We start from the raw sequence: 26,986 nt of genomic DNA, 5'->3' as shown, positions 1-26,986 counted from the left end.
TAGCACATTTTTAGTGTAAGATCATTTTGGTGTGTTTTTGAAACACTGTGGCATGGAAATTCAGGAAATAATACAGGAATTTTAAAGAGTAGTGATGAGAACAAAAATAAATAGAGTAGTGATAGGGATGCCTAGGAATGACTAAACTAATTCAATTTCACGTTAACTGAGTGCTTCTATATGTAAAAAATGCAATGGCCAAAAGCACATGAAGATGATAAAGATACAATCCTTGAATACATTCCTATGGGAACATAGGGGAGACTTAACTCCTAAGTAAGTTTAAATATTTAAAATTAAGTCTTATTTTCCATAGACATAATGTTATAAATTAAGATTCCATTCTTGAGACCTATTTCAAACCATTAAAAAGTTTTTTTAATTATGAAAATAAGTAACATAAAAACAAAAGTCACTTCTAGACCTAAGTAGTTTTGACATACTGAACTCTGGAATACAGTATATTATCCTATTTCTGTAGACTTTTTATTAATATTAGTCTTCAGAATATCACGGGCCAGCAATGCAAGATAAGCACATCATATGACTCCTTCACTCATAAATATAAATGGACATGTATCTTCCTGCTTTTAGCTAACATTTATGGAACACTTATACAATAGAAACTCCGTATGTTATAACTGAATCCTTACAACCACGCTAAACCATAGATTATACAACTATATTCTACCACTTCATTGGGATGAGGAGCCCATTTTTGTGAATAAGAAAACTGAAAAAGGTTAAATAACTGCCCAAGGTAAACAAGGCAAATGATAACAGGTAGTGATGAAACTAAAACCCAGTGAGTCTGACGACAGAAAACTGTGCTCTTAGACACTACGTTATAAAGGTTCCACATTACTTTTACTGCCTCTCTCTTGTGTTTGTTATGTTAATCAACCGTGATAGGACTTCTCAGGAAAGAGTCTTTTTAAGTAATCAAGATCACCAGGGAAGTTCTGATGTGAAAAACTTAAGTAAGATAGCCTTACCGAAAAACCTAGGTAAGCACCAGACCAGCATGTAAACAGAAGCTTACATGGTGACAGGATGAGCTGAGAAAGGGTGGGAGACAATTCTATATTGTTCGTACAGAGATGAAAAATTGTAAAGCCTATAGATATATGCACAAAAATACGCATAAGAATATTTACAGTAGTATTATTCATAATATTAGAGGATGGAGGAGGAGGAGGAGGAGGGGAGAAGGAAAGGGAAGTTATGCACCTAAACATTCACAAACAGGAAAATTACCAAATATATCCTGGGATATCCATTCTATGGGGGAAACTATTCAAGAGTTAAAGGATGAGGCAGATTAAATGGATGAGCAAACAGACAATGTACATGGAAAAATCATCATGTATATACAGCATGTTGACATTTACACTTTCAAAAAGTTTGTATCTGCATGAAATATAAACAACAAATTCTGGGAGGATACTTTAAGCTGTTAATAAAGATCACTTTGGGAGAAAAGGATGATGAAAGGCTGAAAGAGAACTGTTAACTTTCTATTGTTAATGTCTCTGACTTATTTGAATTTTTCAAAGTGAAAATACAGTCATATATTAAAAATAATTTTAAAGAGTAACATGAAAAAAGGAAAGCCTAGAAGTATAAACTAAACTTTCTAGACTTCAGTTTATCAATATATAAAACAGGAGGGTGAACCAGATAACCATATCCAGGAAGACAAAAATACATGAAAAGGTTGTGGAAAAGAAATCCCTTAAAATCGCAACCTTTTTCAATATAATTTTATTAACTTTAGTCTGCATGTTGTACAATAGATCTCTAGACTTGTTCATCTACGTATCTATTTTCTATCCTTTGACCTACAACTCTCCATTTCCTAGCAACCCTGTGGTAACCTCTGTTTAATACTCTCTGTACCTGAGTTGTTTTTGTTTTTTGAGACAGAGTTTTGCTCTGTCACCCAGGCTGGAGTGCAGTGACGCAATCTCAGCTCACTGAAACCTCTGCCTCCCAGGTTCAAGTGATTCTTCTGCCTCAGCCTCCCGAGTAGCTGGGATTACAAGCATGCAAGCCACCATGCCTGACTAATTTTTGTATTTTTAGTAGGGATGGGGTTTCACCATGTTGGCCAGACTGGTCTCGAACTCCTGACCTCAGGTTATACAACCGCCTTGGCCTCCCAAAGTGCTGGGATTACAGGCGTGAGCCACTGCACCTAGCCCTGAGTTTTTTGGTTTTTTTTTTTTTTTTTTTTTTTTTTTACATACTCCACATATAAGTGAAATCACACAATTATTTTTCTTTCTGTATCTGCTTACTTCACTTAGCATAATGCCCTCCAGTTAAATAAGCAGATTTTAGCTGCTCTTGTTACAAAAAAGTAACTATGTGAGATGACAAATACGTTAATCTACTTCATTATAGTAACCATTTTACTATCTATATGTATCCCATAATACACTGTAAACCTCAAATGTACATAATAAAATTTATTTTAAAAAGATATTGAGAAAAATATTCTCAAGCTTTTTTGACAAATGGATCAGAGACATACCTAGAAACAACACTTCAGATTTTCACATAAAACTCAGCTAGTAGAATAGTCGGGAACTTCCTAATTCTCATAATGGAAAAACAGACACTCATTTGGCAAGAAAAGCTTGTTATCATTAACAATAGCAATCTAAGGTTCTATGATACCATTAACATTAAAGAGACTCTGGAACCTTAATGAAGTGAACCCTATAGCATCAAATGAAACATTTTACCTTATTTAGGCACATTAAGCAACTCCTCCTCTTACATTTGTTGGTTAAGTGTTGCCTATTTTTTTTCAGTTAAGAAAAACTTGCAAGAGTTTCCTTAAGTAGTTTAGCTGGGAAAATAATAAAAATTAAAGTGACAGACACCTTACAAAAAAGTCAAAGCTGCACTTATTCTGTACTGTGTTCCTTAACTCTTCAGCATTTTTTGGGGAACAAATTACACATCCCAAAACTCCTAATTCCAAACCACATTTATACTGTTTTCCGAAAGCAGTAGTGTTTAGGTTTCAAATTTTCAAGGGTTTGACATTAACTGATACAAACTAACAGTTGTGCCAGAAATGACAGATTAATAAAATTAATAAATGTATTAATTTGTGATAGCTACTAAACTTTAAAAATCTTATAATTTATAAGACTTAAGGGCACAGGAAAAAAATAATACATTGGTACATAATTTATTTCAAATACAAAATCACTTAGTGATAACCATTTTAATTTAAATATAGGTTGAGCATCCCTAATCCAAAAATCTTAAATCTGAAATGCTCCCAAATTTGCACACCAACTTCAAGCTCAAAGGAAATGGACCTTGGAACACTTACATTTTATCAGCTGGGTATGGTGGCTCACACCTATAATCCCAGCACTTTGGAAGGCCAAAATGGGAGGAGTGCTTGAGCCCAGGAGTTAAGACCGGCCTGGGCAACAAAGTGAGACCCTGTCTCTAAAAAATAAATAAAAAAATTTTTTTAATGAAAACTTTGTGGATTTCAGTTATTTAGACTGGGGATGCTCAACCAGTATACTGCAAATATTCCAAAATCCAAACAAATCCAAAATTCAAAACACTTTTGGGTCCCCATTATTTTGAATAAGGGATAATCAACTGTAGCACTTTGTTTCCAAAGTACTCTGATCTCAAATCCTCATGGCCACCCTGAATGAGTCAAAACTGATGTTATCTACATCTCTATTTTATGAAAGAATAAATTGAGGCAAGAGCCACCAGAAATTCTGTAATCCAATCTTTCATTTGATAAATATGTGGTCTTGAGTAAAGTCACCGATTACAGATTTCCTGACACCTTTATCCATTAAATTACAACTGTTATTGCCTAAAGAAACTACCAGAAAATTTTCACATGGCTTCCCTTGAGGAAAACAGTTCCTGAAATGGCTTAAATGCAGAAAACAATGCTGCTTCAGAACTAAAAACCAATTTTTAAACATCTAAATTTATAAACCAATGCAAAACCTTTAAACAAAAACCCTTACTCTCATCTGAACTCCTAAGTATTCTACATAAGCAGCATAGCCCTTTTCACAATATCTTGGTTTAAATCAATCTGTGAATATTATAGTCTTTCAATCTATTTTTAAGGGTGTGATCTTATTTTTTATTTATAGGAATATCTGTTCATCACCCCAATCTCTAAACACATGTGTTTAGTAAAATACAAAAATCACAACTCTCAAATACCAACTATTTTAAATAGCTCAAAATATAAAAACAGAAGTCTGGAGACTGATGTCAGCAAGACAGTCGTCTTGAAGGCCTTAGTGTTCATTTCTCCCCACCCACCAATAAGCAGCCAAAACAATGAACAACTACATTTTAACAAAAATAACTGAGGGGACAGGCCAGGCACAGTGGCTCATGCCTGTAATCCCAGCACTTTCAGAGGTGGAGGCAGGAGGAGTGGTTGAGCCCAGGAGTTCAAAACTAGCCTGGGCACCATAGCTAGACTCTGTAGCTAAAAATAAAAATAAATTATAACTGAGGGAGAGCACTAGAGTGCATCGGAAGAGCAACAGAAACCCTTGTGAGCACAAAGAAACTCAGGATGGCCACACAGAGAAAGAAGGAAATATTGGGATCCCATCACTCCATCCCAGAGCTGAGATCGTCTGGGAACCAGGAGGAACTTCTCTCTAAAGCAAGGACATAAACAAGAGAATACCAGCAGCCTCCACCAACACCTGGGACACCTATAGACCCCACCAGTTGGGTCCCTGCAGTCCTCACAGGCACTAAGCCCAGCTGAGAGAGCTGCCTGGAGTCCAAATAGCTGTGATTCCTCAAGAGAGAAGATATGTGTTCCGCTCTTGTGGCCCAAAAGATTACTGCACTATGCCATCTTGGAACTGGAACTGTGGCAGAATGTGTCATGCTCTAGGGGCAAGTAGCCACAGATTCCCTTCATCACTGAAACTGAGCCACCACTGAACCACCCCAGCCCACTGGCCCATCCCCAAGAGAGCTGTGAACAGCTGTTATCCCCTTCCCTGTGGGGCCAAGTGGAAACAGAGTCAGTCTACCTACCCTTGCCCTCACCCCTTCAGGCCACAGCTAAAAGTGGCATCTTGCCTCCTGGGAAAACAGGACCTTGGCCACCCACAGCAGTGACACACCCCAGTACCCAAGCTGAAGTGGCACCCTTCATCCCAGGGAAATGTGCCTGAGCTGAGCAGGACAGTCAAACCCCACCAGACCAAAGCTGAACAGGCATATCACTAACTGGAAAACTGGTGCCCTGCCTGAACTGAGCAGCTACACATCCCCAGGCTGAGGTGACACAGTACCCCACATCTAAGAGAAACACAGTTATGGCTGAGCTAGATAGCCCATCCTATAGACCAAACAACTCTAGTATCTTGCTTCCCTGGAGCTGGATTAGCTCTCCAGAGTCTAAGCTGCTGAGATACTCCTCTCCCTGGGGAATAAAGTCATCACAGTGCTATTCCCTACCAGCTCTCCTGGGGCACAAACCACAGCAGTGTTCTGCCATTCTGAGGTACTTGCTGTTACTGCACCTGGCCTCACAGTCTGGGATACTGACAAGCCCCACCATCCCACAGTCTAGAGTCACTACTACCTAGAATCTCATCCTCCAAGATCCAAGTTACCACTGAACCCTACTGGCTCAGATTCCTGCATTATAGCCACACCCTGCTCCCCAGGCCCAAACCTTCAAAGTACCTCTTCTTCTCAGGAGTCAGGCCAGTGTTGTGCCCTGCCCACCAGGAACAGACTCATAGCTACAACCCAGCTCCCTGGGCCCAAGCTGCTAGAGGATGCCTCAGTGTCATAGATCCTGACTCTGTGAGCAACCTACATCCAACACAACCAGAGCAAGCAAACCTCCACCCCAAGACCCAGATGACAAAATTATGAGATGCTGAGCCTAGAACCTGAAACCCACAGCTGCTCCAAGCACCTACACATAGAACACAGTGTCACTGCAGCTGCTTATGAGCCATGACAAATCTGACACCAAAAATGATTTAGACACCCTCAGCTAAGTCTCCTGTTGTAAGGAAAATGAGACTAGGAGGACCTCAAAAGCCCTTAACAGCAAAGACATTACCACTGCTAGCACAAACTTCCACAACCTAAGCCACTAAGGTGCCCACAATTATTGCTGATATTGAAAGCAGCTTTAAAGAAGCTACATGGAAACTATACCACTGTACCAATTCAGAAACAATCACTACACACTTCTAACCAACACATTAAAACCCCACTGCTGGTTAAAGTCATTTTCTACAAAAGCCACTCTACAGGGTTTGGAAAAGAGAATTGTTTCACTAGATGCAAAGCCATCAATGGAGGCACACATGAAACAAAAAAAAAGGCAAGGAAATAGGACACCACCAAGGGAACATAACAGTTCTCCAGTAGCAGACCCCAGTAAAAAGCAAATCAACAAAAAGAATTCAAAATAACAACCTTAAGGAAACACAATAAAATACAAAAAAATAAATAAATAAATACAGATAATTCCATAAAATCAGGAAAATAATTCATGATATGAATGAGAAATTCCAGAAAGAAATAGAAATCATGAAAAAGAGCCAAACAGAAAATCCTGAAGCTGAGGAATTCAATGATAAAATTTTAAAAAACCCAATGGAGATCTTCAACAAGCAGAGCTGATCAAGCAAAAGAATCTTTGAATTTAAAAATAAGTAGTCTAATATTAACCAATCAGTGGGAAAACAAACAAAAAAAGAGTGATGAAAGTTTTATGGGGTATCATTAAGCAAGCAAATATTTAGATTATAGTACTTCCAAAGGGAGAAGAGATAAGAAACGCTGTAGAAAACCTATTTAATAAGATAACATTCCTAAGTCTGGAGAGAGGTACAAGCTTCCAGATCCAGGAAGCTCAAAAGTCCCCAAATAGATTCAATCTAAAAAGGTCTATAGTCAAGCTGTCAAAAGAAAACAGCAAGAAAAAAGCAACAAGTCACATATAAGGAAGTCTTTGTTAGATTAAAAGCAGGTTTCTCCATAGAAACCTTACAAGCCAGGACACTATGAGATAATATATTCAATGTCATGAAAGAAAAATAGCTCCAGCCAAGAATATTATATCCAGCAAAGTTATCTTTCAGGAATCAAGGAGAAATACAAGCCTTTTCCAGGCAAGTGAAAACTGAGGGAATTTATCACTACTAGACTGGCCTTACAAGAAATGCTCAAAGGAGTCCTATATCTGGAAGGAAAAAGGCAAAAATTACTATCATGAGAACAAACAAAAGTATAAACTCATTGCTAGAGCAGATACACAAAGGATAAAGCAAACAGAATCAAACCTTACCATTACAGGGAACCACCAAACTTCAATGATAAACTATGGCAGCAAAAAAGGAACAAAGGATATACAAAACAACCAGAAAACAATTAACAAAACAAGAAGAATAAATCCTCACCTATCAATAACAACCTTGAATGTAAACAAATTAAATTACTCACGTAAAAGATATAGACTGGATAAATGGAATTTTTTAAATAACCCAACTATACGCTGCCAAGAAGAAGCTCACTTCATCTGTAAAGACACATATAGACTGAAACCAAAAGACAGCAGGAGTAGTTTTACATGTATCAGATAAAACAGACTTAAAAGTCAAAAACTGTAAAAAGAGACAAAGAAGGTCATTATATAATGAGAAGGGGATCAATTCAGCAAGAGGGTATAGAAACTGTAAATATATTTGCACCCAACACCAAAGCACCCAGATCCATATAGCAAAATACTAGCTCTAAAGGGACAGCTACACTCCAAGACAGTAACAGTTGGGGACTTCAATACCCCATTCATAGTGTCAGACAGATCATCTAGACAGAAGACCAACAAGAAAAAAAATGGATTTAAGCTGCACTTTAGACCAAATGGACCCAAAAGACCAAGAGAACATAACAATTCTCTAGTAGCAGACCCCAGTGAAAAAGAAATCAACAAAAAGAATTCAAAATAACAAACTTAAGGAAGCACAATAAAATACAAAAAAATGCAGATAATTCAATAAAATCAGGAAAACAATTCACAATATAAATGAGAAATTCCAGAAAGAAATAGAAATCATTTACAAAACATTTTATACAACAGCTGCATAATAAACTTTCTTTTCATGAACACATGGCCAATACCCCAGGACAGAACATGTTAGGCCGCTAAACAAACAAGTCTCAACAAGTTTAAAAGAACTGAAATCATATGACGTACATTTTCTGAACCTAATCTAATAAAACTAGAAATCAGTAATAAGACCTTAAAAATTTGTACAAATACATGAAAATTAAACATGTTTCTGAATGACCAATGGGCCAAACAAGAAACTACGAAGCAAATTTTTTTTAATTTCTTGAAACAAACAAGAATAGAAACACAACATATCAAAACACACAGAATACAGGAAAAGCAGTATTAAGAGGGAATTTTATAGCAATAAACACCTACGTTAATAAACAGGAATGAACAACCTAATAATGCACATCAAGGAACTAGAAAAACAAGAACAAACCAAACACAAATGAATAGAAGAAAAGAAACTATTAATAAAGATCAGGACAGAAATAAACAATATTGAGACCAAAAAAAATAGAACAAAGTTAATTTATTTATAAAGGTAGACAAAATTGACAAACCATTAGACAAACCAAGAAAAAAGGTGAAAAGACCAAAATAAAATCAGAAATTAAAAAAGGATACATTAAAACATACCACAGAAATACAAAGGATCATTAGAGAGACAAGTACAACCAACCATACTCCAATGAACTGGAGTATGGATAAAGTCCTGGACACATACAACTTCCCAAGATTGAATCAAGAAGAAACCAAACCTGAACAGAACAATTACAATTAAGTTTGAATCAGTAATGAAAAGTCTCCCATTAAAGAAAAGCCCACAACCCAATGCAATGGCTTTACTGTGGAATTCTACCAAACATTTAGAGAAAAGCAAACGTCAATTCTTCCAAACTCTTCCAGAAAACTGAAGAGGAAAGAATTTTTCCAAACTCATAAGGCCAGCATCACCCTGGTGCCAAAACTAGACAAAGACACAACACAAAAAGACCACCACAGAACAATATCCCTGATGAACATAAGGACATTCTCAACAAAATACTAGTAAGCAGAATCCAGCGCACATTAAAAGATCACTGGCCATAATCAAACACAATTTATCCTGATGCATGGATGGTTCAACATATGCAAATCAATAAATGTGATTTATAACATCATTAGAATGAAGGATAAAAATCATATGATCATCTCAATAGACAAGGAAAAAAAGTTTTTTATAATATTAAACATTCCTCATGATAAAAAATCTAAGCAAGTTAGTAGAAGAAACATACCTGAACACAATGAACTCTACAGCCAACAGGCAAGAGAAAGAAAGAAGGACATCCAAATTGTAAAGAATCCTTGTTTGCAGATATAATCTTATATATAGAAAATCCTAAAAGCTCTACTAAGAAAATTCCTAAAGTTGATAAATTACATAAAGTTGCAGGACACAAAATCAATGTACAAAAATCTGTAGCATTTCTATACACCAACAATGAACTAGCAGAAAAAGCAATCAAGAAACCATTTACAATAGCTACGAACAAAAAAGAAATAATGTAGGAATAAATTTAACCAAGGTGAAAGATCTTTACAAAAATAACTATAGGCCAGGTGCACTGGCTCACGCCTGTAATCCCAGCATTTTGAGAGGCCAAAGCAGGTGGATCACGAGGTCAGGAGTTCGAGACCAACCTGGCTGATACCTCCATCTCTACTAATACAAAAAAATTAACCAGGCACCGTGGCGCACGCCTGTATTCCCAGCAACGGGGGAGGCTGAGGCAGAAGAATTGCTTGAACCCAGGAGATGGAGATTCTAGTGAGCCGAGATTGTGCCACTGCACTCCAGCCTGAGCGAAAGAGAGAGACTCCATCACACACACGCACAAAAAGAATAACTACAAACACTGATGAAAACTTAAAGAGGACATAAAATAATGGAAAGGCATCCATGTTCATAGATTGGAAGAATTAATATTGTGAAAATGACCACACTACCAAAAGTAATCTACAGATTCAATGCAATCCCTATCGAAATACCAATGACAATGTTCCCAGAAATTGAAAAACAATCCTAAAATTCATATGGAATCCCAAAGACCCCAAATAGCCAAAGCAATCCTGAGCAAAAAGAACAAAGCTGGAGGCATCACACTACCAGACTTCAAGGTATACTACAAACCTACAGTAACAAAAACAGCATGGTACTGACATAAAAACATACACAGATCAATTAAATAGAATAAGGAAGCCAGAAATAAATTTAGAGCCAACTAATTTTTAATAAAATCACCAAGAACATTCTTTGAGGAAGAAACAGTCTCTTCCATTAATGGTACTGGGAAAACTAAATATGTGTAAGCAGAAAAATGAAACTAGAACCCTATCTCTCACCATATACAAAAATCAACTCAAAATGGATAGAAGGGCTGGGCATGGTGGCTCATGCTTATAATCTCAGCACTTTGGGAGGCTGAATCGGGCAGATCACCTGAGGTTGGGAGTTCAAGACCAGCCTGGCCAACATGGCAAAACCCCATCTCTACTAAAAATGCTAAAAAAATTAGCTGGGCATGGCGGTGGTGCCTGTGATCCCAGCTACTCAGGAGGCTGAGGCAGACAAATTCCTTGAACCTGGGAGATGAAGGGTGCAGTGAGCTAAGATCGCTCCACTGCACTCCAGCCTGGGCAACACAGTGATCTCAAAAAAAAAAAAAAAAAAAAAGGATTGAAGGTTTAAATGTCAGATCCAAAAATATGAAACTATTATAAGAAAATGCCTCAAAAACTACTAGAGGAAATTCTTCAGGACACTGATCAGGAAGATGATTTATAGAGAAGACTGCAAAAGCACTGGCAATAAGAGAAAAAACAAACAGGATTACCTCAAACTAACAGCTTCTGCACAGCACAGCAAACAATCAATAGAATAAAGATACAAACTGTAGAATGGGAGAAAATACCTGCAAACTATATATCCAACAAGGGTTTAATATCCAGAACAGAAAAGAAAGTCAAAAAACTCAACAGAAAAAAAAAATACTCCAATTTAAAAATGGGCAAATGAGCTAATATCTCTCAAAAGAAGACTTACAGGGAGTTTATATTCAAGGCAACTTGTATCTATGCTCCCGGAACGCAATCCTCAATCTTGATCCAAATAAACTCTACACCTACATTAAAAAATACAAATGACAAAAAAACACACACACAAATAGCGAACAGGTATATCAAAGAAATGTTCAACATCACTGATCAGCAGAATACAAATCAAAACTTCAGTGAATACCATCTCATCCCAGAAAGGCTAATTAACTGATGACTAACTTTCTGTCATCCAAAATACCAAAAAAAAAAAAAAAAAAAAAAATTACCATATGATTCAGTAATCTCACTTTTGAGTATATATCAAAAGAAAATTAGTATGTCAAAGAAGCACTCCCATGTTTAATGCAGCACTTCTCACAAAAGTCAAACACGGAGTCAATGTAAGAGTTTATCAACAGATGACTGGATAAAGAAAATGTGGTGGCTGGGCACAGTGGCTCACGCCTATAATCCCAGCATTTTGGGAGGCTGAGATCGGTGAATCGCCTGAAGTCAGGTGTCCGAGACCAGCCTGACTAACATGGAGAAAACCTGTCTCTACTGGAAATACAAAATTAGCCAGATGTGGTGGTACATGCCTGTGATTTCAGCTACTTGGGAGGCTGAGGCAGAAGAATCACTTACACCCGGGAGGCGGACGTTGCAGTGAGCCGAGATTGCACAACTGCACTCCAGCCCGGGCAACAAGAGAGAATCTCTGTCTCAAACAAGAAAAAAAACAAAAAGAAAGGAATAAAATGTGGCATATATGCACAATGGTATACTATCAAGCCATAAAAATGAAAAAAATTCTGTCATTTGCAGCAACATGGATGAGCAAAAAGGACACATGTTAAGTACAGTAAGTCAGGCACAGAAAGATAAATACCACATGTTCTAACTCATGTGGAAACTAAAAAGTTGACTTCGTAGAAGTAGAAAGTAGAACAGCAGCTACTATAGGCAGGGAAGGGTTGGGAAGGGGAATAGACAAAGGTTGGTTAATGAATACAAAAGTACAGCTAAACAGGAAGAATAAATTCTAGTGTTCTACAGCCCTATTGCATGATATAATTAACAATTTATTGTATATTTTCAAATAGTTAGAAGAGCAGATCTTGAATGCTTCCAACACAAAGAAATAATGAATGTTCAAAGTGATAGATATACTAAGATTTGCTTATTACACAATATATTCATATATCAAATTATCGCACTGTACCCCATAAATATGTACAATTATGTGCCAATTAAAAATAAAAGCAAAATCTAGATTTTTTAAAAGTTCAATTAAAACTTTAATAATATGTAACAATGAAGATGATATTTCTTAATTAGACTCTACCATGAATTGATTCCTGAGGAGTATCATTCTGCCACAGAACATTCTGCTTCTATGTTTATCAATTGTAATAACTGACATTTGAAAAGGTATCTCCAGGCATATTTGTTACATAAAACTATTTTGCTACAGCAAACAATTATGATGTGAAGAACTTCATCTCAGATAACATTTGTTAGTAGAATAAGCTTTCAATTTCTTTACTCTGATTTTATTCACGAGCTCTAATGAAAAATAAAAAGAAAGGTTCTGCCCAGGCACAGTGTATCACACCTGCAATCCCAGGATATTGGAAGGCCAAAGCAGGAGGATTGCTTGAGACCAGGAGTTCAAGACCATCCTTGGCAGTAAAGTAAGATGCCCATTTCTCTTAAGAAAAAAAAAATTAAAAACTTTTAAAAAGAAAGCTTCACATGCTTTTATCTGCTATTTAATATTTTTATTATGTATTACTTTACAAAAATATTTCTACGTTATCACATCTGACCCTCAAAATTCAATTGAACAGACATTATCACTCCCATCTTGTAACTGAAAAAAACTGCAAGGAAATTAAGTGATTTGCTCAAGGTTCTTCTGCTATTTTGGAGGTGAGACTCAAAGGTCTACTCTACAAGTTTTATTTGTCCAAAGAGTACATAATGAAAAAAGCTATCAACTTAAGACTCAGCACATATGGACACTGACAAAACTAATCCAATATCCTATGTGCTGTTTGCATCCCAATCTGAAGTATTCACCAACTACCAGTGCTATGAGTATGAGTAGGTCCTCTGTACTATAGAAAACAAAGAAAGAGCATCAGCAGTCACTTTCTTTCTACTACTTAGGATTTGAGAGAAAATGAAGAGCTTACAGGAACAATCAAAAAAATAATAATAAGACAGAAAAAAAAGAAAAATATATATATCCCAAGAAGGTAACCGTCTATGGAAATAACAATCTGGAATCTGGCAAACAGAAGGCTAAAAGAAGAAAAAGACTGAAACAAAAGCCTACACTACCAGAGATGTGCAATGTGTTTGAGACTCCTTACATAAGAAGCCAAATTCTACAAAGAATCAGCACCATGCATCCCAAATAACAGATGATGCAATAAAAACTTCCCATGACTGTTAACTTAGGGATACAGAGGTATCGATATGTAAAAACAGAATAGCCTAATCAGTTTCCCAGACTGTATCTGAGATATTACTAAAAGTCTATATAAGATCCCCAAGCCTAACAACTTACTAATTTGTGATATTTTATAAGGGAACAAATTATATGGCAAAAACTTATCTGGAATACAAACCTGATGGGGATATAAATGATGTTTTCATCTTCCAGTTCATCTGGCAAAGAATACTGAATACGAAAATTGCACGAAGGAAACATAGTGTCGAAATCAAGATTTGGGAGGTTTGGCAGTATGGGGGTGGGTTAACCATAATTTCTGTATGGTCCAATCTTTTAAAATCAAGAAATAATGTATTTGATTAAATGATTAAAGTTGAAATTGGAAGAGAATAACAACATACTCCCCAAAAATAAGATATCACATGTAACAAAAAGACAAAAGATGCAACTGATTGAGAAAAACTTAATGTTACCCAGTAACATTAAGTAGAAGATATGGAAGAACTTTTTTTAAAAAATGACACAATAGCTATGTTTTAATACTACTAATAATAAATGTAAGAAAGTGATTATGATAAAAAAAAAAGTTAGGATCATGGTTACTTAGGAGACAAGGGGTGATATATGGAAGGTCATCTGGAGTTATCCCCAAAGGTCTATGTCTTAACCTGAGTGGTGATTACAAGAAAGTTTACCTATGACTCATTCAGATATATAAAAAGCGTGATTTTCAGTATCCAAATTTTGTTTTACAACAAAAATGCTAAAAATTACTGGTAATAAACACAAAATGATATGGTTCAACTGTGTCCCCACTCAAATCTCATCTCAAATTGTAATCTCCACATATCAAGGGAAGGAGCCAGTGGGGCGTGACTGGATCATAAGGACAGTTTCCCCTATGCTGTTCTCATGATAGTAAGAAAGTTCTCACAAGATCTGATGGTTTAAAAGTGGCAGTTGCCCCTGAGCACTCTCTCCAGCCACCATGTAAGACATGCCTTGCTTCCCCTTACCCTTCCTCCATGAAGTTTCCTGAGGCCTCCCCAGCCATGAGAAATTCTGAGTCAATTAAACCTCCTTCCTTTATAAATTACCTAACCTCAGGTATTTCTTTATAGCAGTGTGAAAATGAACTAACACACAAAATGTAAGGTTTAAATAGGATCTAAATCAAATCTCAAGGGTACAAAAGGAGTATTTATCTGATGGAAAACATGACACAGATTCAACAATGGAAAAATATACCTTGAGAAAAAGAAAGGGAAGGACACATCAAGCAGGTATGTGAGGAAGTAGTACTACCTATCATCAAATGAGCCTGCAAAAGAAAAGGCGGTGGGGTGGGTAAGGAATGCTATTGTTTTGGAAGATTATACAGACTATCAATGAGACGGAAGAAAAAAATACTTTTTTACTTTTCCTTTTTTTTTTTTTTTTGAGATGGAGTCCCACTCTGTCTCCCAGGCTGGTATGCAGTGGCTCGGCTCACTGCAACCTGTGCCTCCCAGGTTCGAGAAATTCTCCTGCCTCAGCCTCCCAAGTAGCTGGGATTCCAGGCGTGCACCACCATGCCTGGCTAATTTTTGTATTTTTAGTAGAGACAGGGTTACACCATGTTGGTCAGGCTGGTCTTAAACTCCTGTCCTTGTGATCCACCTGCCTCGGCCTCCTAAAGTGCTGGGATTAAAGGTGTGAGCCGCTGTGCCCAGTCAAAAAAGACACTTTAATACAAATTATAGACTGGTATAAAACCACTCTATGTAGACGATGATGACCTTCAGCTACCCAAATATGTACTGGCACACTCTCTAAATACATACCATCTGTTAAAATTCTTGAACGTCTTGCTGATAATGTCACCTGTCAGAAGGTACAGAACAGAAGAGAATTAATGTAGACCAATGAGAAGGAAATAGTAAAATCTGGGGAGAAAATAGCTATCTTAAGAGTTCAGAACAACAAAGAGAACAAATTTGGAACACAAACATTCAGCCTAGGATTGAAGGGGGGAAAAAAAGCATGTACAGAAGAGATAGGTATTAATTCCACTAAAAACAAAAAGGAAAAAGAAGCCCTACACAGAAACTTCTACTTCTGGCCAAGATGAAATGACAGGCTGGATTTACTCTCCCACCAGGAAAACAATAATAATAATATTAACAATAAACTAAATATACTGACCAATCTATGAAACAATAGTTTTCAAGATACTGTCCATCAAACAACGAAGGACGGTGACTACTGAGAGAAAGGAACCAAATTAAGTGAGCAATACAATTGTCTAGCTTACTGTCTTGAGTTCCCAGTTATCAGAAAGGGAGAGAAAACTCAGAAGGTGTCCAGTGAGGAGAGAGATGTGGGAAATAGGGGGTGCCAACACAGCTAGAATTCCTGGGAGAAAGTACCAGAAAAAAGAGAAGTACACACAGGAAACTCAAGAAATCTGGTCTTCCTTGAGTATTCAGCAGAATATGGAACAGTGCATGTTTGTCAGTAAACTCTTCAAGGCAAGAGGGAAACTATTAGAAGAAACTATCTGCAGGCTCACATAGCTGTTTGCACCAGTCAGGGTGGGAAACCTCATCATTCACAAAGCACTGTAGAATACTCTTGCCTCGTCAGTGAGGCAAAATTAGCTCTACACTAAATGCTGTGCTGATCCCATTTAGCAAAGTTTAAAAGCGAGACCCAAAAGTACCAAACTGTCTCCAAGCAACTTAAGTGCCTTCTAACATAAAGCTCAGTAATATTTTACAGAACACAAAAATATCTAGCATCCAAAAAGAGAATTCAACATATCTGACATCCAGTAAAAAGTTTACCACTTAAGCCATGCTAAGTGCCAGGAAAATATAACCTATAACGAGAAGAAAAAGCAATCAATTACAAATGGCCACAAAATGACACAAATAATCAGTAGTGAAGGATATTAAAGTATTATTTTAAGTCTATTCCATGTGTTCAGGACACTAAAGTCACAACTTGGCCAGGTGCAGTGGCCTGTAATCCCAGCACTTTGGGAGGGTGGTATGGTTTGGATCTGTGTCCCTGCCCTAATTTCATGTTAAATTCTAATCCCCAATGTTGGAGGTGGGGCCTGGTGGCAGGTAATGAGATTATGGGGGCAGTTTCTCATGGTTTAACACCATTCCACTTGATGCTGTCAAGGCAATAGTGAGTACTTGTTAGATCTGATTGTTTAAAAATATGTGGCATCTCCCCTCTCTCTCTTCCTTCTGCTCTGGCCATGTGAAATGCTGGCTCCCCCTTTGCCTTCCACCATCATTGTACATTTCCTGAGGCCTCCCTAGAAGCTGAGCAGATGCCAGCATCACACTTACCATACAGCATGAAGAACTGTAAACCAATTAAACCTCTTTTCTCCATAAATTGCCCAGTCTCAGGTATTTCTTTAGAGCAATGAGTAAGAATTGACTAATACAGAAAAGTGGTACCAGGAATGGGGTTGCTATAAAGACACCTGAAAATGTGGGAGCAGCTTTGAACCTAGGTAACAGACAGAGGTTAGAAGAGTGTGGAGGGCTCAGAAGAAGACAGGAAGATGGGGGAAAGTCTGGAACTTCCTAAAGACTGGTTGAACAGTTGTGACCAAAATGCTGGTAGTGATATGGAGAGAGAAGGCTAGGCTGAGGAGGTCTCAGATGGAAATGAGAAACTACTGGGAACTGGAGTAACAGTCATTTTTGTTATGTCTTAGCAAACAGCCTGGTTGCACTGTGACCCTGCTCTTGGGATCTGTGGAACTCTGAACTTGAGAGGGATGATTTAGGGTATCTAGTGGAAGAAATTTCTAAGCAGCAAAGTGTTCACGATGTGACCTGGCTGCTTCTAACAACCTATGCTCAATTATGTGTAAGCAAAGAAATGACATGAAACTGGAACTTATATTTAAAAGGTAAGCGGAATATAAAACTAGAAAATTTGCAGCCTGGTCATGTGGCAATAAAGAGAAGATTTTCAGGAGAAGAATTGAAGCCCGTGGAAGAAATTTGCATAACTAACAGAAAGGTAAGTGCTGATAGCCAAGACAATGGGGAAAAGGACTTAAAGGCATTTCAGAGTCCTCTGCAGCAGCCATTCCCATTACAGGACCAAGGCCTAGGAAGGAAAAATGGTTTCCTTGGCCAGGCCCAGGGCCCTGCTGTCCCGCACAACCTCAGGACACTGCTCCCTGCATCACAGCTACTCCAGCTTCAGCTGTGGCTCAAAAGGACCCAGGTAAAGCTCAGGCCACTGCTTCAGAAGATGCAAACTATAAGCCCTAGCAGTTTCCACATGATGTTAAGCCTGTAGGTGCACAGAATGCAACAGCTGAAGTTTGAGAGTCTCTGCCTAGAATTCAGAGGATGTATGGAAAAGCCTGGTAGTCCATGAGGGACAGAACCCTCATGGAGAACCTCTACTAGGGCAGTGAGGGAGAGAAATGTGGGATTGGAGTCCCACATAGAGTCCCCACAGGGGCACTGCCTAGTGGAAATGTGAGAAGAGGGCCACTGTCCTTCAAACCCCAGAATGATAAATCCACCAACAGCTTGCACTCTTAGCATGGAAAGAGCCACAGGCACACAATGCCAGCCCTTGAGAGCAGTCACAGGGGCTAAGCCCTGCAATACCACAGGGCAGAGCTGTTCAAGGCCTTGGGTGCCCATGCCTTGCATCAGTGTGCCCAGGTGTGAGATATGAAGTCAAAAGAGATTTTGGAGCTTTAAAATTTAATGACCGCCCTGTTGGGTTTCAGGCTTGCATGGGCCTGCAGCCCCTTTCTTTTGACTGATTTTTCCCTTTTGGAATGCGAATGTTTACCCAATGCCTACAACCCCACTGAATCTTGGGAATAACTAATTTGTTTTTGATTTTACAGCCTCATAGGTGGAAAGGAATAGCTTTGTCTGAGATGAAACTCTGGATTTTGGACTTCTGAGTTAATGCTGGAAATGAGTTAAGACTTTGAGGGACTACTGGGAAAGTATGATTCTATTTTGAAATGTGATAAGGACATGCGGTTTGGGAGGGATCAAAAGTGGAATAATATGGTTTGGATCTGTGTCCCCACCCAAATCTCAAGTTGAATTGCAATCCTCAATGTTGGAGGTGGGGCCTGGTGGGAGGTAAGGGATAAGGGGGTGGTTTCTCATGGTTTAACATCATCCACTCTTGATGCTGTCATCACAATAGTGAGTTCTCATGAGATCTGGTTGTTTAAAAGTGTGTGGCACCTCCCCAACTTCCTCCTGCTCTATGTGAAGTGTTGGCTCACTCTTTGTCTTCCACCATGACTAAGTTTCCTGAGGCCTCCCTAGAAGCTGAGCAGATGCCAGCATCATGCTTCCTGTACAGCCTGTAGAACCATGAGCCAATTAAACCTCTTTTCTCTATAAATTACCAGGTCTCAGTTATTTCTTTATAGCAGTGTGAGAACTGATGAATACAGAGGCCAAGGCAGGAGGATCGCCTGAGGGCAGGGGTTCAAGACCAGCCTGGGCAACACAGCTAGACCCCATGTCTACAAAATAAAAAAAATAAGTCAGGAATGGTGGCACATGCCTGTAGTCCTAGCTACTTAGGAGGCTGAGGTGGAAGGATCACTTGAGCCCAGGAATTCAAAGTTGTAGTGAGCCATGATCTTATCACTGTACTTCAGCCTGGACAACAGAACAAAAATTCTGTGGCTTGTCCCGTTGCTGCCTGTGACTGCACAGCCAACCTGCTCACAAGAAGCTGGGTCACGCCACTGTGCAGATCCCACTGGCTCTGCATGGCAGGTGAAATGCACTGGTTTAGAACTTCTGATGTCTCTCAAACCACTCTAGCCAGTGTAGCCCCAGTATTTACTGTGATAATATTTGACAAACAGAGATATTTTACCTCTTTTGTAAGGAAGAAAATTGAGCTATACCAAGAGCTAGGTCTTCAGGCCAGAGATTTGAGATTTCAGCATGTAATGAGCATGACAATCAGAAACAATAGGATCATCATGAGAATGGAGTCTTTGAAAGCTGAGATAACTCCAGAGTTGTCTTCTGACATTAGATCATCGTAATTTAAACTCAGAGCAATGGGTGTTCTGGGAACTCCCTTCACAGTTGTCTGGAGGGGGTCAACTTGTAATAAACCCTTTAACCTTTTGAGTTTAGAGCTATAGAAGCACTCCAGCAATACCAGATCAATACTCTTCCAGGGAAACTTAGCATTTTGCAGCCAATGATCCTTGAGATATTGTCTCCAGTGCAGCTCAGGAGCTTAGGGTAGTATTGACTGATCATTCACAAAGTATTATTTTCATCAATCTGGACCACCACTGCAACATAATAATGATGCTGAATCTACAGCTGACCATAAGAACCTTCTCTCTTTCGCTCTTTGAAGAAATAGAAGTTGCTTTTGGAATGAATCTGGAATCTTACAGGTGTGAACTACTGTGCCCGGCCCAACAGATGTTATTCGGAAATAAAAAAAACATAATGATACATACAACAACACAAATGAATCTCAAAATAATTAACCTGAATAAAGAAAGCCACACAAAAACAGAGTATATACTATATAATTCCATTTATATAAAGTTCTAGAAAATTAAAACTAATTTATAGTGACAATAAAATGCTCAGTGGTTGCTTAAGGACAGATGGAATGATGGGAGTACAGTGAGTCAAGAGAAAACTTACAGAGGTGGTGGAAATGTCATTATCTTAATTGTGTTCATGGGTTCATGGTGTACACAAACATCAAAAGTTGTGTACCCTAAATACATGTGGCCTATTATGTCAACTGTATCTCAAAAATAGCTATATAGGCCAGGTACGGTGGCTCACACCTGTAATTGCAGCACTTTGAGAGGCTGAGGTGAGCGGATCACTTGAGGCCAAGAGACCAGACGGAGCAACATGGCAACACCCCATCACTACAAAAAATACAAAAATTAGCTGGGTGTGATGGTACACGCCTGCAGTCCCAGCTACTCAGAGGCTGAAACAGGAGGATCACTTGAGCCCAGGAGGCGGAGGCTGCAGTGAGCCAAGAGCACACCACTGCACTTCAACCTGGGCCATGAAGCAAAATCATGTCTCAGGAAAAAAAAAAAAAAAAAAGAAAAAGTTGCACAAAAAAATAATTTACATGAAAAGTCTCTTGTAAACTGTAAAAACCTAACTAAAAATACACAAATATATGAGGACATTGTCACTAAAAATAAAAAAGGAACAACAAAAAGAAATTAGTCTTGCCTCAAAAAAAAATTAATTAACAATCACACCCGCACTTAATTTGGAATCAGGTGTCCACAGGAAGCAAAATGTATCAAGAGCATTCAAAGACTTGCCACTTGGTGGTGCTAAACTGACTGTATAAAACTCAATTCAACAAATTTTTATGAAACAATTATGTGCCAGACACCATAAAGAACAGAAAGATTGAAAGGTATTAGAGTTCCTTGCCTGTATGTAGCTAGCAATATTATTATAAAGGTAAAATATTTACACAAGAAGAAATATTTTAAGTGTGAAAGTACCACAAAAAAAGATGAAAGTTTTCCTTTTAGGATAAAAATGTCTCATGCCCTCCAGGCTCTTGTTTATTCTTAAATATTTGCTAGGATGCCCAAGCAGGTAAGTACTTGTAAAAAACTTCCAATGATGGCCTGCTAACAGCAAAAGAAACTGCATTTTGTTTTTCTTCTCTAGCAAAGGAGGTATGTCAAACATAACTTATTTAAAAAGCTCTGGTGACCACAGTAAACATTTTAGAATAAATTTTCTCACCTCTAATTTAGCAAAAGCTTTAATTAAAAAGCAAAAATGAGGCAGAAAATAGATAAATTCAACTTTTAGACAGAGTGTACTTTTTTGCACAATCCAACTCAAGAACGTCTTTCCTGACACAAAGAGCTGGAAAAAATAAGGAATCTTCAAAATACAGTAATTTTTATACTGTCCTTACACTTAAGAATGAATTTTTACTCACATTAGAATAATTATAATCTTTATTTCCAAAAAAATGGAAGATAAAGGAAAACATTCAACCCAAATATTTTAAACATACCAGTAAGTTTAAGGTAAAATGATTGTCCTAAATCTTTCTCCAAACTTGGAAACCCATCACCTGCCATACACAACATACATTCTTGACTTCAGCAATTATGTGAACTTTTAGGCTAATATAACAGCCAAAAATGTTTCAAAAGTTCAGTTTATTTAAAAACTATTTGGCATAAAGATGATAATTTGAGCTTTTGATTCCAGAAGGTATCCCCAGGAAATGCAAGACTGAGCATCCTAACGGGCTCCATACCCAAATATCTAAGCACCTACTTGATTTCTCTACTTCAATAAGGCATCTTAAACTCAATGTGTTCTATCTAAACCTGCTCTACTTCTAATATTCCCAATTCTGTCAAAGAGATCTCATCCACTTAGTTATCCTAAATGTCCCTTTCACCATCCAAACCTTCTCATCTGACACTGGCCCCTCATCATTTCTAGCCTAAGTCACTAAAGTAACATTCTAATCTCTCTTCTCCCCATCTAATCACCTTCCAATAATCTGTGTAAGGTGCATAATGTATAACTACTACCCAAACTAACCTTACAAAATGTCCATCTGGTTATACCATACAGGAGCTTAAAAATCTGACTTCACCTTTACCTCTATAGTGAGGCCATACTTCCCTATACTCTGCAACACATACAACATTCTGCTTTGGGTCACTCAGAACTCCTCTGTTACCTGAAAGCTTTGTGCCTCTTTCCAGGTTTATTCTGTCTGGTCTACCTCGAACACCGTTTTACCCTCTCTCTTTGCAAATAACTTCTACTAAATCTTTCAGAAAAGAACATAAGCAATAGCCTGCCCAAACTCTCAGAACTATTCCCCATTCCACCTAATCTGATTTGGAGTTTCTTTACTCATACACTCAGCACATTTATGAGCACCAACCAGATGCTGAGAATAAAAGGTGTCCGTGGAAAAAACACACACAATGAAAAGTGTCTGACTAACCTGGCAGTATCATGTAAACCAGTAAATCAATGTTTATAGTAGAGTGTGATCGAGGAATGCAGAGAATCCTGAATGAGATACTCTTTTCAGTTACTTCTTCAATAAATATACAGTAAACGCCTATCATGTAGCAGGTACAGGGCACACTACTCCTAGGTATAAATAAATAAGACTCAGTCACTGCCTCCACAGCTGTTACAATCTAACTGGGAATTAGGACAAGAAAACAGACAATTACAACAAGTAAGTACCAATAGGCTGCCACAGCAAGCCCTAATAAATGCTGTCTTACCTAGATTTAGAAGGCTCAGATAGAGTGAGAATCAGGAAGACTTACTTAGAGTGAAATATAAACTGAGATCTGAATAATGGCAATTGTAATTAGTAGAGAGTACAGAGAAGCAGAGGATGTATGTTCTTAGCAGAGGGTATGTTATATACAGAGCAAGCAGTTCAGTTCTCAATTGAAATCAATATGCCAGAGAGTAGAGACTAAATGGTTTAGAAACAAAAATAGAGACCAGATCAGATCATAAAGGGTTGCAAAAGCCATGCTAAAGAATTTAGGAGTTTGAAATTTATCCTGAAGGCAGACAAAACCAACTAGAAACTTGCCTTTCCTAAGCCAGTAAGGTGGCTGCAGGGCCAAGAACAAACAGTTGCAGTAATCTAGGGAGGGAGAGACTCATGGTTGCTTGAACTAAGGCAATGGTAGTGGGATGAGGAAAGGCAGATGGCTTAGAAAGATATTTACAAGATCAAAATGACAGACTTCATGACTGATTAGATGTGAGAGGTGAACAGAGACGAGTCAAGGGCAAAACTGTGTAGATGAGGTTATTTACTGACAGGGAGAACAGAAAGAAGAAAGCAAACAATGAGTTTTATCTGGGATGTGTTAATCAGTAATGACTGTGGAACTAAAATAAATGCAGAATACAGGTGGTTGTAAAGGTAATACATCATGGACAGTCTGAAGTGAAGATGAGCCTTTGAGATATAGAGAATGGTACAACTCTCAAGGAAGGGCAGAAGGCAGAACTAGTATTGTTTCTCAAGGATATCAGTGTGCCAAGCTAAGTCAGATAGAAGACAGGAACAATTTAGGAGTTTGAGAACACACATAGTCAGGGCTGCAATGATCCATGACCACACCATTGCACTCCAGCCTGGGTGACAGAGAAAGACTGTCCCAAAAATAAACTGACAATAATAATAGAAGTCTGTGTTTAACCACCCTTGTATCCCAAGAACTCTGTATAGCAGATATGAAAATGCTTGCTGAACTAAAGAATGCCAGAAAAATTTAAAAATACTCCTATTATACCCTAGGTAACTACCATGCTACAATATCTAGTATAGGAAAACAAGTCTCCAGGAAAATCTAGATACTGAGAATATCCATCTGTCTAAAGTACAAAAATTTCACAGGACTATAAGCATATTTTAAAAGAATTGGTTAGGGCCAATTTTAAGCTACAAAATAAATTCTTACTAAAATGCCATCACAAATTCTGATTAAGAAAAAAAAAAACAGCTGATTTCCCTATTGTCTTAATTAATTTTCTCTTTTTTTCTTTTTCTTTTTTTTGACAGAGGCTTGCTCTGTCGCCAGGCTGGAGTGCAACCTCCAACTCCCAGGTTCAAGTGATTTTCCTGCCGCAGACTCCCAACCAGCTGCCACTAAGGCATGCGCCACCATGCCCAGCTAATTTTTGTATTTTTAAGAGAGACAGGGTTTCACCATGTTGGCAAGGATGGTCTCGATCCCTTGACCTCATGATCTGCCCGCCTTGGCCTTCCAAAGTGCTGGGATTACAGGCCATGAGCCACCACACCCGGCTCATTTTCTTTTTTTGAGAAGGAGTCTGCCCCTGTCACCCAGGCTGAAGAGTAGTGGTGCAATCTCAGCTCACTGCAACCTCTGTCCCCTGGGTTCAAGCGATTCTCCAGCCTTAGCCTCCCGAGTAGCTGGGACTATCAGCGTGTACCACCATGCCCGGCTTTAGTATTTTTAGTAAAGATGGGGTTTCATCATCTTGGCCAGGCTGGTCTCCAACTCCTGACCTCCTGATCCCCTACCTCGGCCTCCTAAAGTGATGGGATTACAGGTGTAAGCCACCGGGCCTGGCCAGTAGTTTTTAATAGAAAAAAATTCTAATACAATGGGAAATCCTAGAGTGAACTGAAGTGTACAATAGGATTTTTACAGCTCTGAAACAAAACAGCTATTAGTGAACCCATTTCTCTCACTCTATTTAATCCCTCCTCCTTTTCTTTTTCTTTTTTTTTTTTTTTTTTTTTTTTGACAGGGTCTTGTTCTGTCATCCAAGCTGGAGTGTAGTAGCACCGTCAGAGCTCACTGCAGCCTCCATGTCCCAGGCTCAAGCAATCCTCTCACTTGAGCCTCCCAAGTGTCTGGGACAACAGGCACACATCACCACAACCAGCTACATTTTTTTGATTTTTCATAGAGATGGGTTCTTATTATGTTGTCCAAGCTGGTCCTAAACTCCTGAACTCAAGTTATCCTCATGTCTCAGCCTCCCAAAGTGCTGGGATTACAGGCGTGAGCAACCACACCTGGCTCTTCACTTTCTCATACCTTCTTGCTTCTTCCTCTTCACTGAATACCTATTATGTGCCAGAATCTATGCTAGGTGCAGATTAAACATTTCAAGATCTGACCTCATGATGATTAGCGAGTCTACAGGTTCCAATATATTTACCCATTAATCCTCATACCAAGCCCATAAAGTAGGTACTGCTGTCATATCACAGATGAGGATACTGAAGCACAGAGAGGTTAAGTAATTTTACTCAAGTCGCTTGTAAATGCGTGAAGATAATTTCTAAAACTAGATTAGCTTCAGAGACCGAGCTCTTAACCATTACCTTTTGCTGCTTCCCTATATGACAGATTAACTTCCTCCATCACTTTCTGAAACAGCCAAGTTCAAAGCAAGTAGAGTTGTAAGAAAAGTTACATCCTAGGTGGAGTTACTGAGAGATTCTAATTCAACAGAGCTGGTAGCCGAGCATCTGTACTTTTTAAAAAAGTATCACAAGTGATTTTTATAAGCCTTAGCTAACACTCACTCCCCTGGATTTCTAAATTAGAACTCTTAGCTAAACCTTGGTGAAGGGAGAGGGGAAATAAACAAGTATATACACACATACATTTTCTCCCCACCCCTCTTCCTAAAGAGAAAAGACCAGGATGTAGGGAAGCATAAAAGTAACATGTCTTTTTATGTCACATTAACCGGCTTTGATTATTATTATAATGCTGATGGAAAAAAAAAAAAAAAGTGTTTTCATTTGCTTTTTAAATCAAGAGTATCAGATCTGCACATTAGAAAAATAACTCCAGTGGTAGTGTACAGAAGACTAAAGGCAGAGACTATAGACAAGGAGTAAAATCAGCCAAGAAATCAATAAATCAGAACACGTAGCAGAACCTCAAGTATCTCTTGGACACACAACAACATCCAGCAAAACTAAAAGCCTGAACTATCTAAGAAGATACAGCAAATTTAAGAAACCTCTTAAGGTAAAACTGGTAGGACATGGTTACTGATTAGAGTTTGTTATAGGAATGAATGCCTCCAAGTATGTTTAACATGCAACCAGGTAAAGATGATGCCATTAAACCAGATCCGAACTTACCGAGAGAACAAGTGGGTTTTGTTGTTCATGATAGTATTATTTGGGAGAGGAGCAGCTTTTGGCATGGAAAACTAGTTTCAGTGGAGTGATGGCAACAGGTGTGAATTTGCAGTGAATGACAATGAATGAGGTTATGAAGTAGAGTTATGAAATATAAGTCTAGTTTTTAGAAGTCAGACTATGAAAGGTAGTAGCTGCAAGGAAAGAGTGAAAAATGTCTTGCATTTCACAATTCTGCTTCATTGCCTCAAGGATTCTTTCAAAATCAATCCAAACCTGAAAGAGAGAGATGTTTAAACAGAAGGGATCCCTTCTTGAAAAGTCCTAGCTTGGGCCAGGCGTGGTGGCTCACACCTGTAATCCCAGCACTTTGGGAGGCGGAAGCGGGTGGATCACGAGGTCAGGAGTTCGAGACCAGCCTGACCAACATGGTGAAACCTCGTATCTGCTAAAAATACAAAAAAGTAGCTGGGCATGGTGGCACACGCCTGTAATCCCAGCTACTCAGGAGCCTAAGGCACGAGAATTGCCTGAACCTGGGAGGTGGAGGTTGCAGTGAGCCAAGATCATGCCACTGCACTCCAGCCTGGGCGAGAGAGTGAGACTTCGTCTCAAAAAAAAAAAAAAAAAAAAAA

General features: G+C 38.4%; 1 protein-coding gene across 6 annotated transcripts in view; it reads right to left on the bottom strand.

Moving 5' to 3' along the window:
- TBC1D15 (TBC1 domain family member 15) overlaps window positions 1–26,986 on the bottom strand; it is a 76,525-nt gene that overhangs the window by 47,871 nt on the left and 1,668 nt on the right. Inside the window, exon 2 of one of the 6 annotated variants that reach the window (XM_032295808.1) lies at window positions 15,488–15,527. The exons of the other annotated variants lie outside the window; for them this stretch is intronic. Coding sequence (XP_032151699.1) covers window positions 15,488–15,490 — 3 coding nt within the window. The 5' untranslated portion in view covers window positions 15,491–15,527. The remainder of the gene's footprint in view (window positions 1–15,487; window positions 15,528–26,986) is intronic. 6 annotated transcript variants of the gene reach the window in all.

This window comes from Sapajus apella, unplaced genomic scaffold (genome assembly GCF_009761245.1).
Source record: "Sapajus apella isolate SASKATOON/1434 unplaced genomic scaffold, GSC_monkey_1.0 scaffold2, whole genome shotgun sequence".
In the NCBI taxonomy this organism is placed as follows: Eukaryota; Metazoa; Chordata; class Mammalia; order Primates; family Cebidae; genus Sapajus; species Sapajus apella.
The sequence above is the reverse complement of the archived record's forward strand: the minus strand, read 5'-3'. Positions and strand labels throughout refer to the sequence as shown.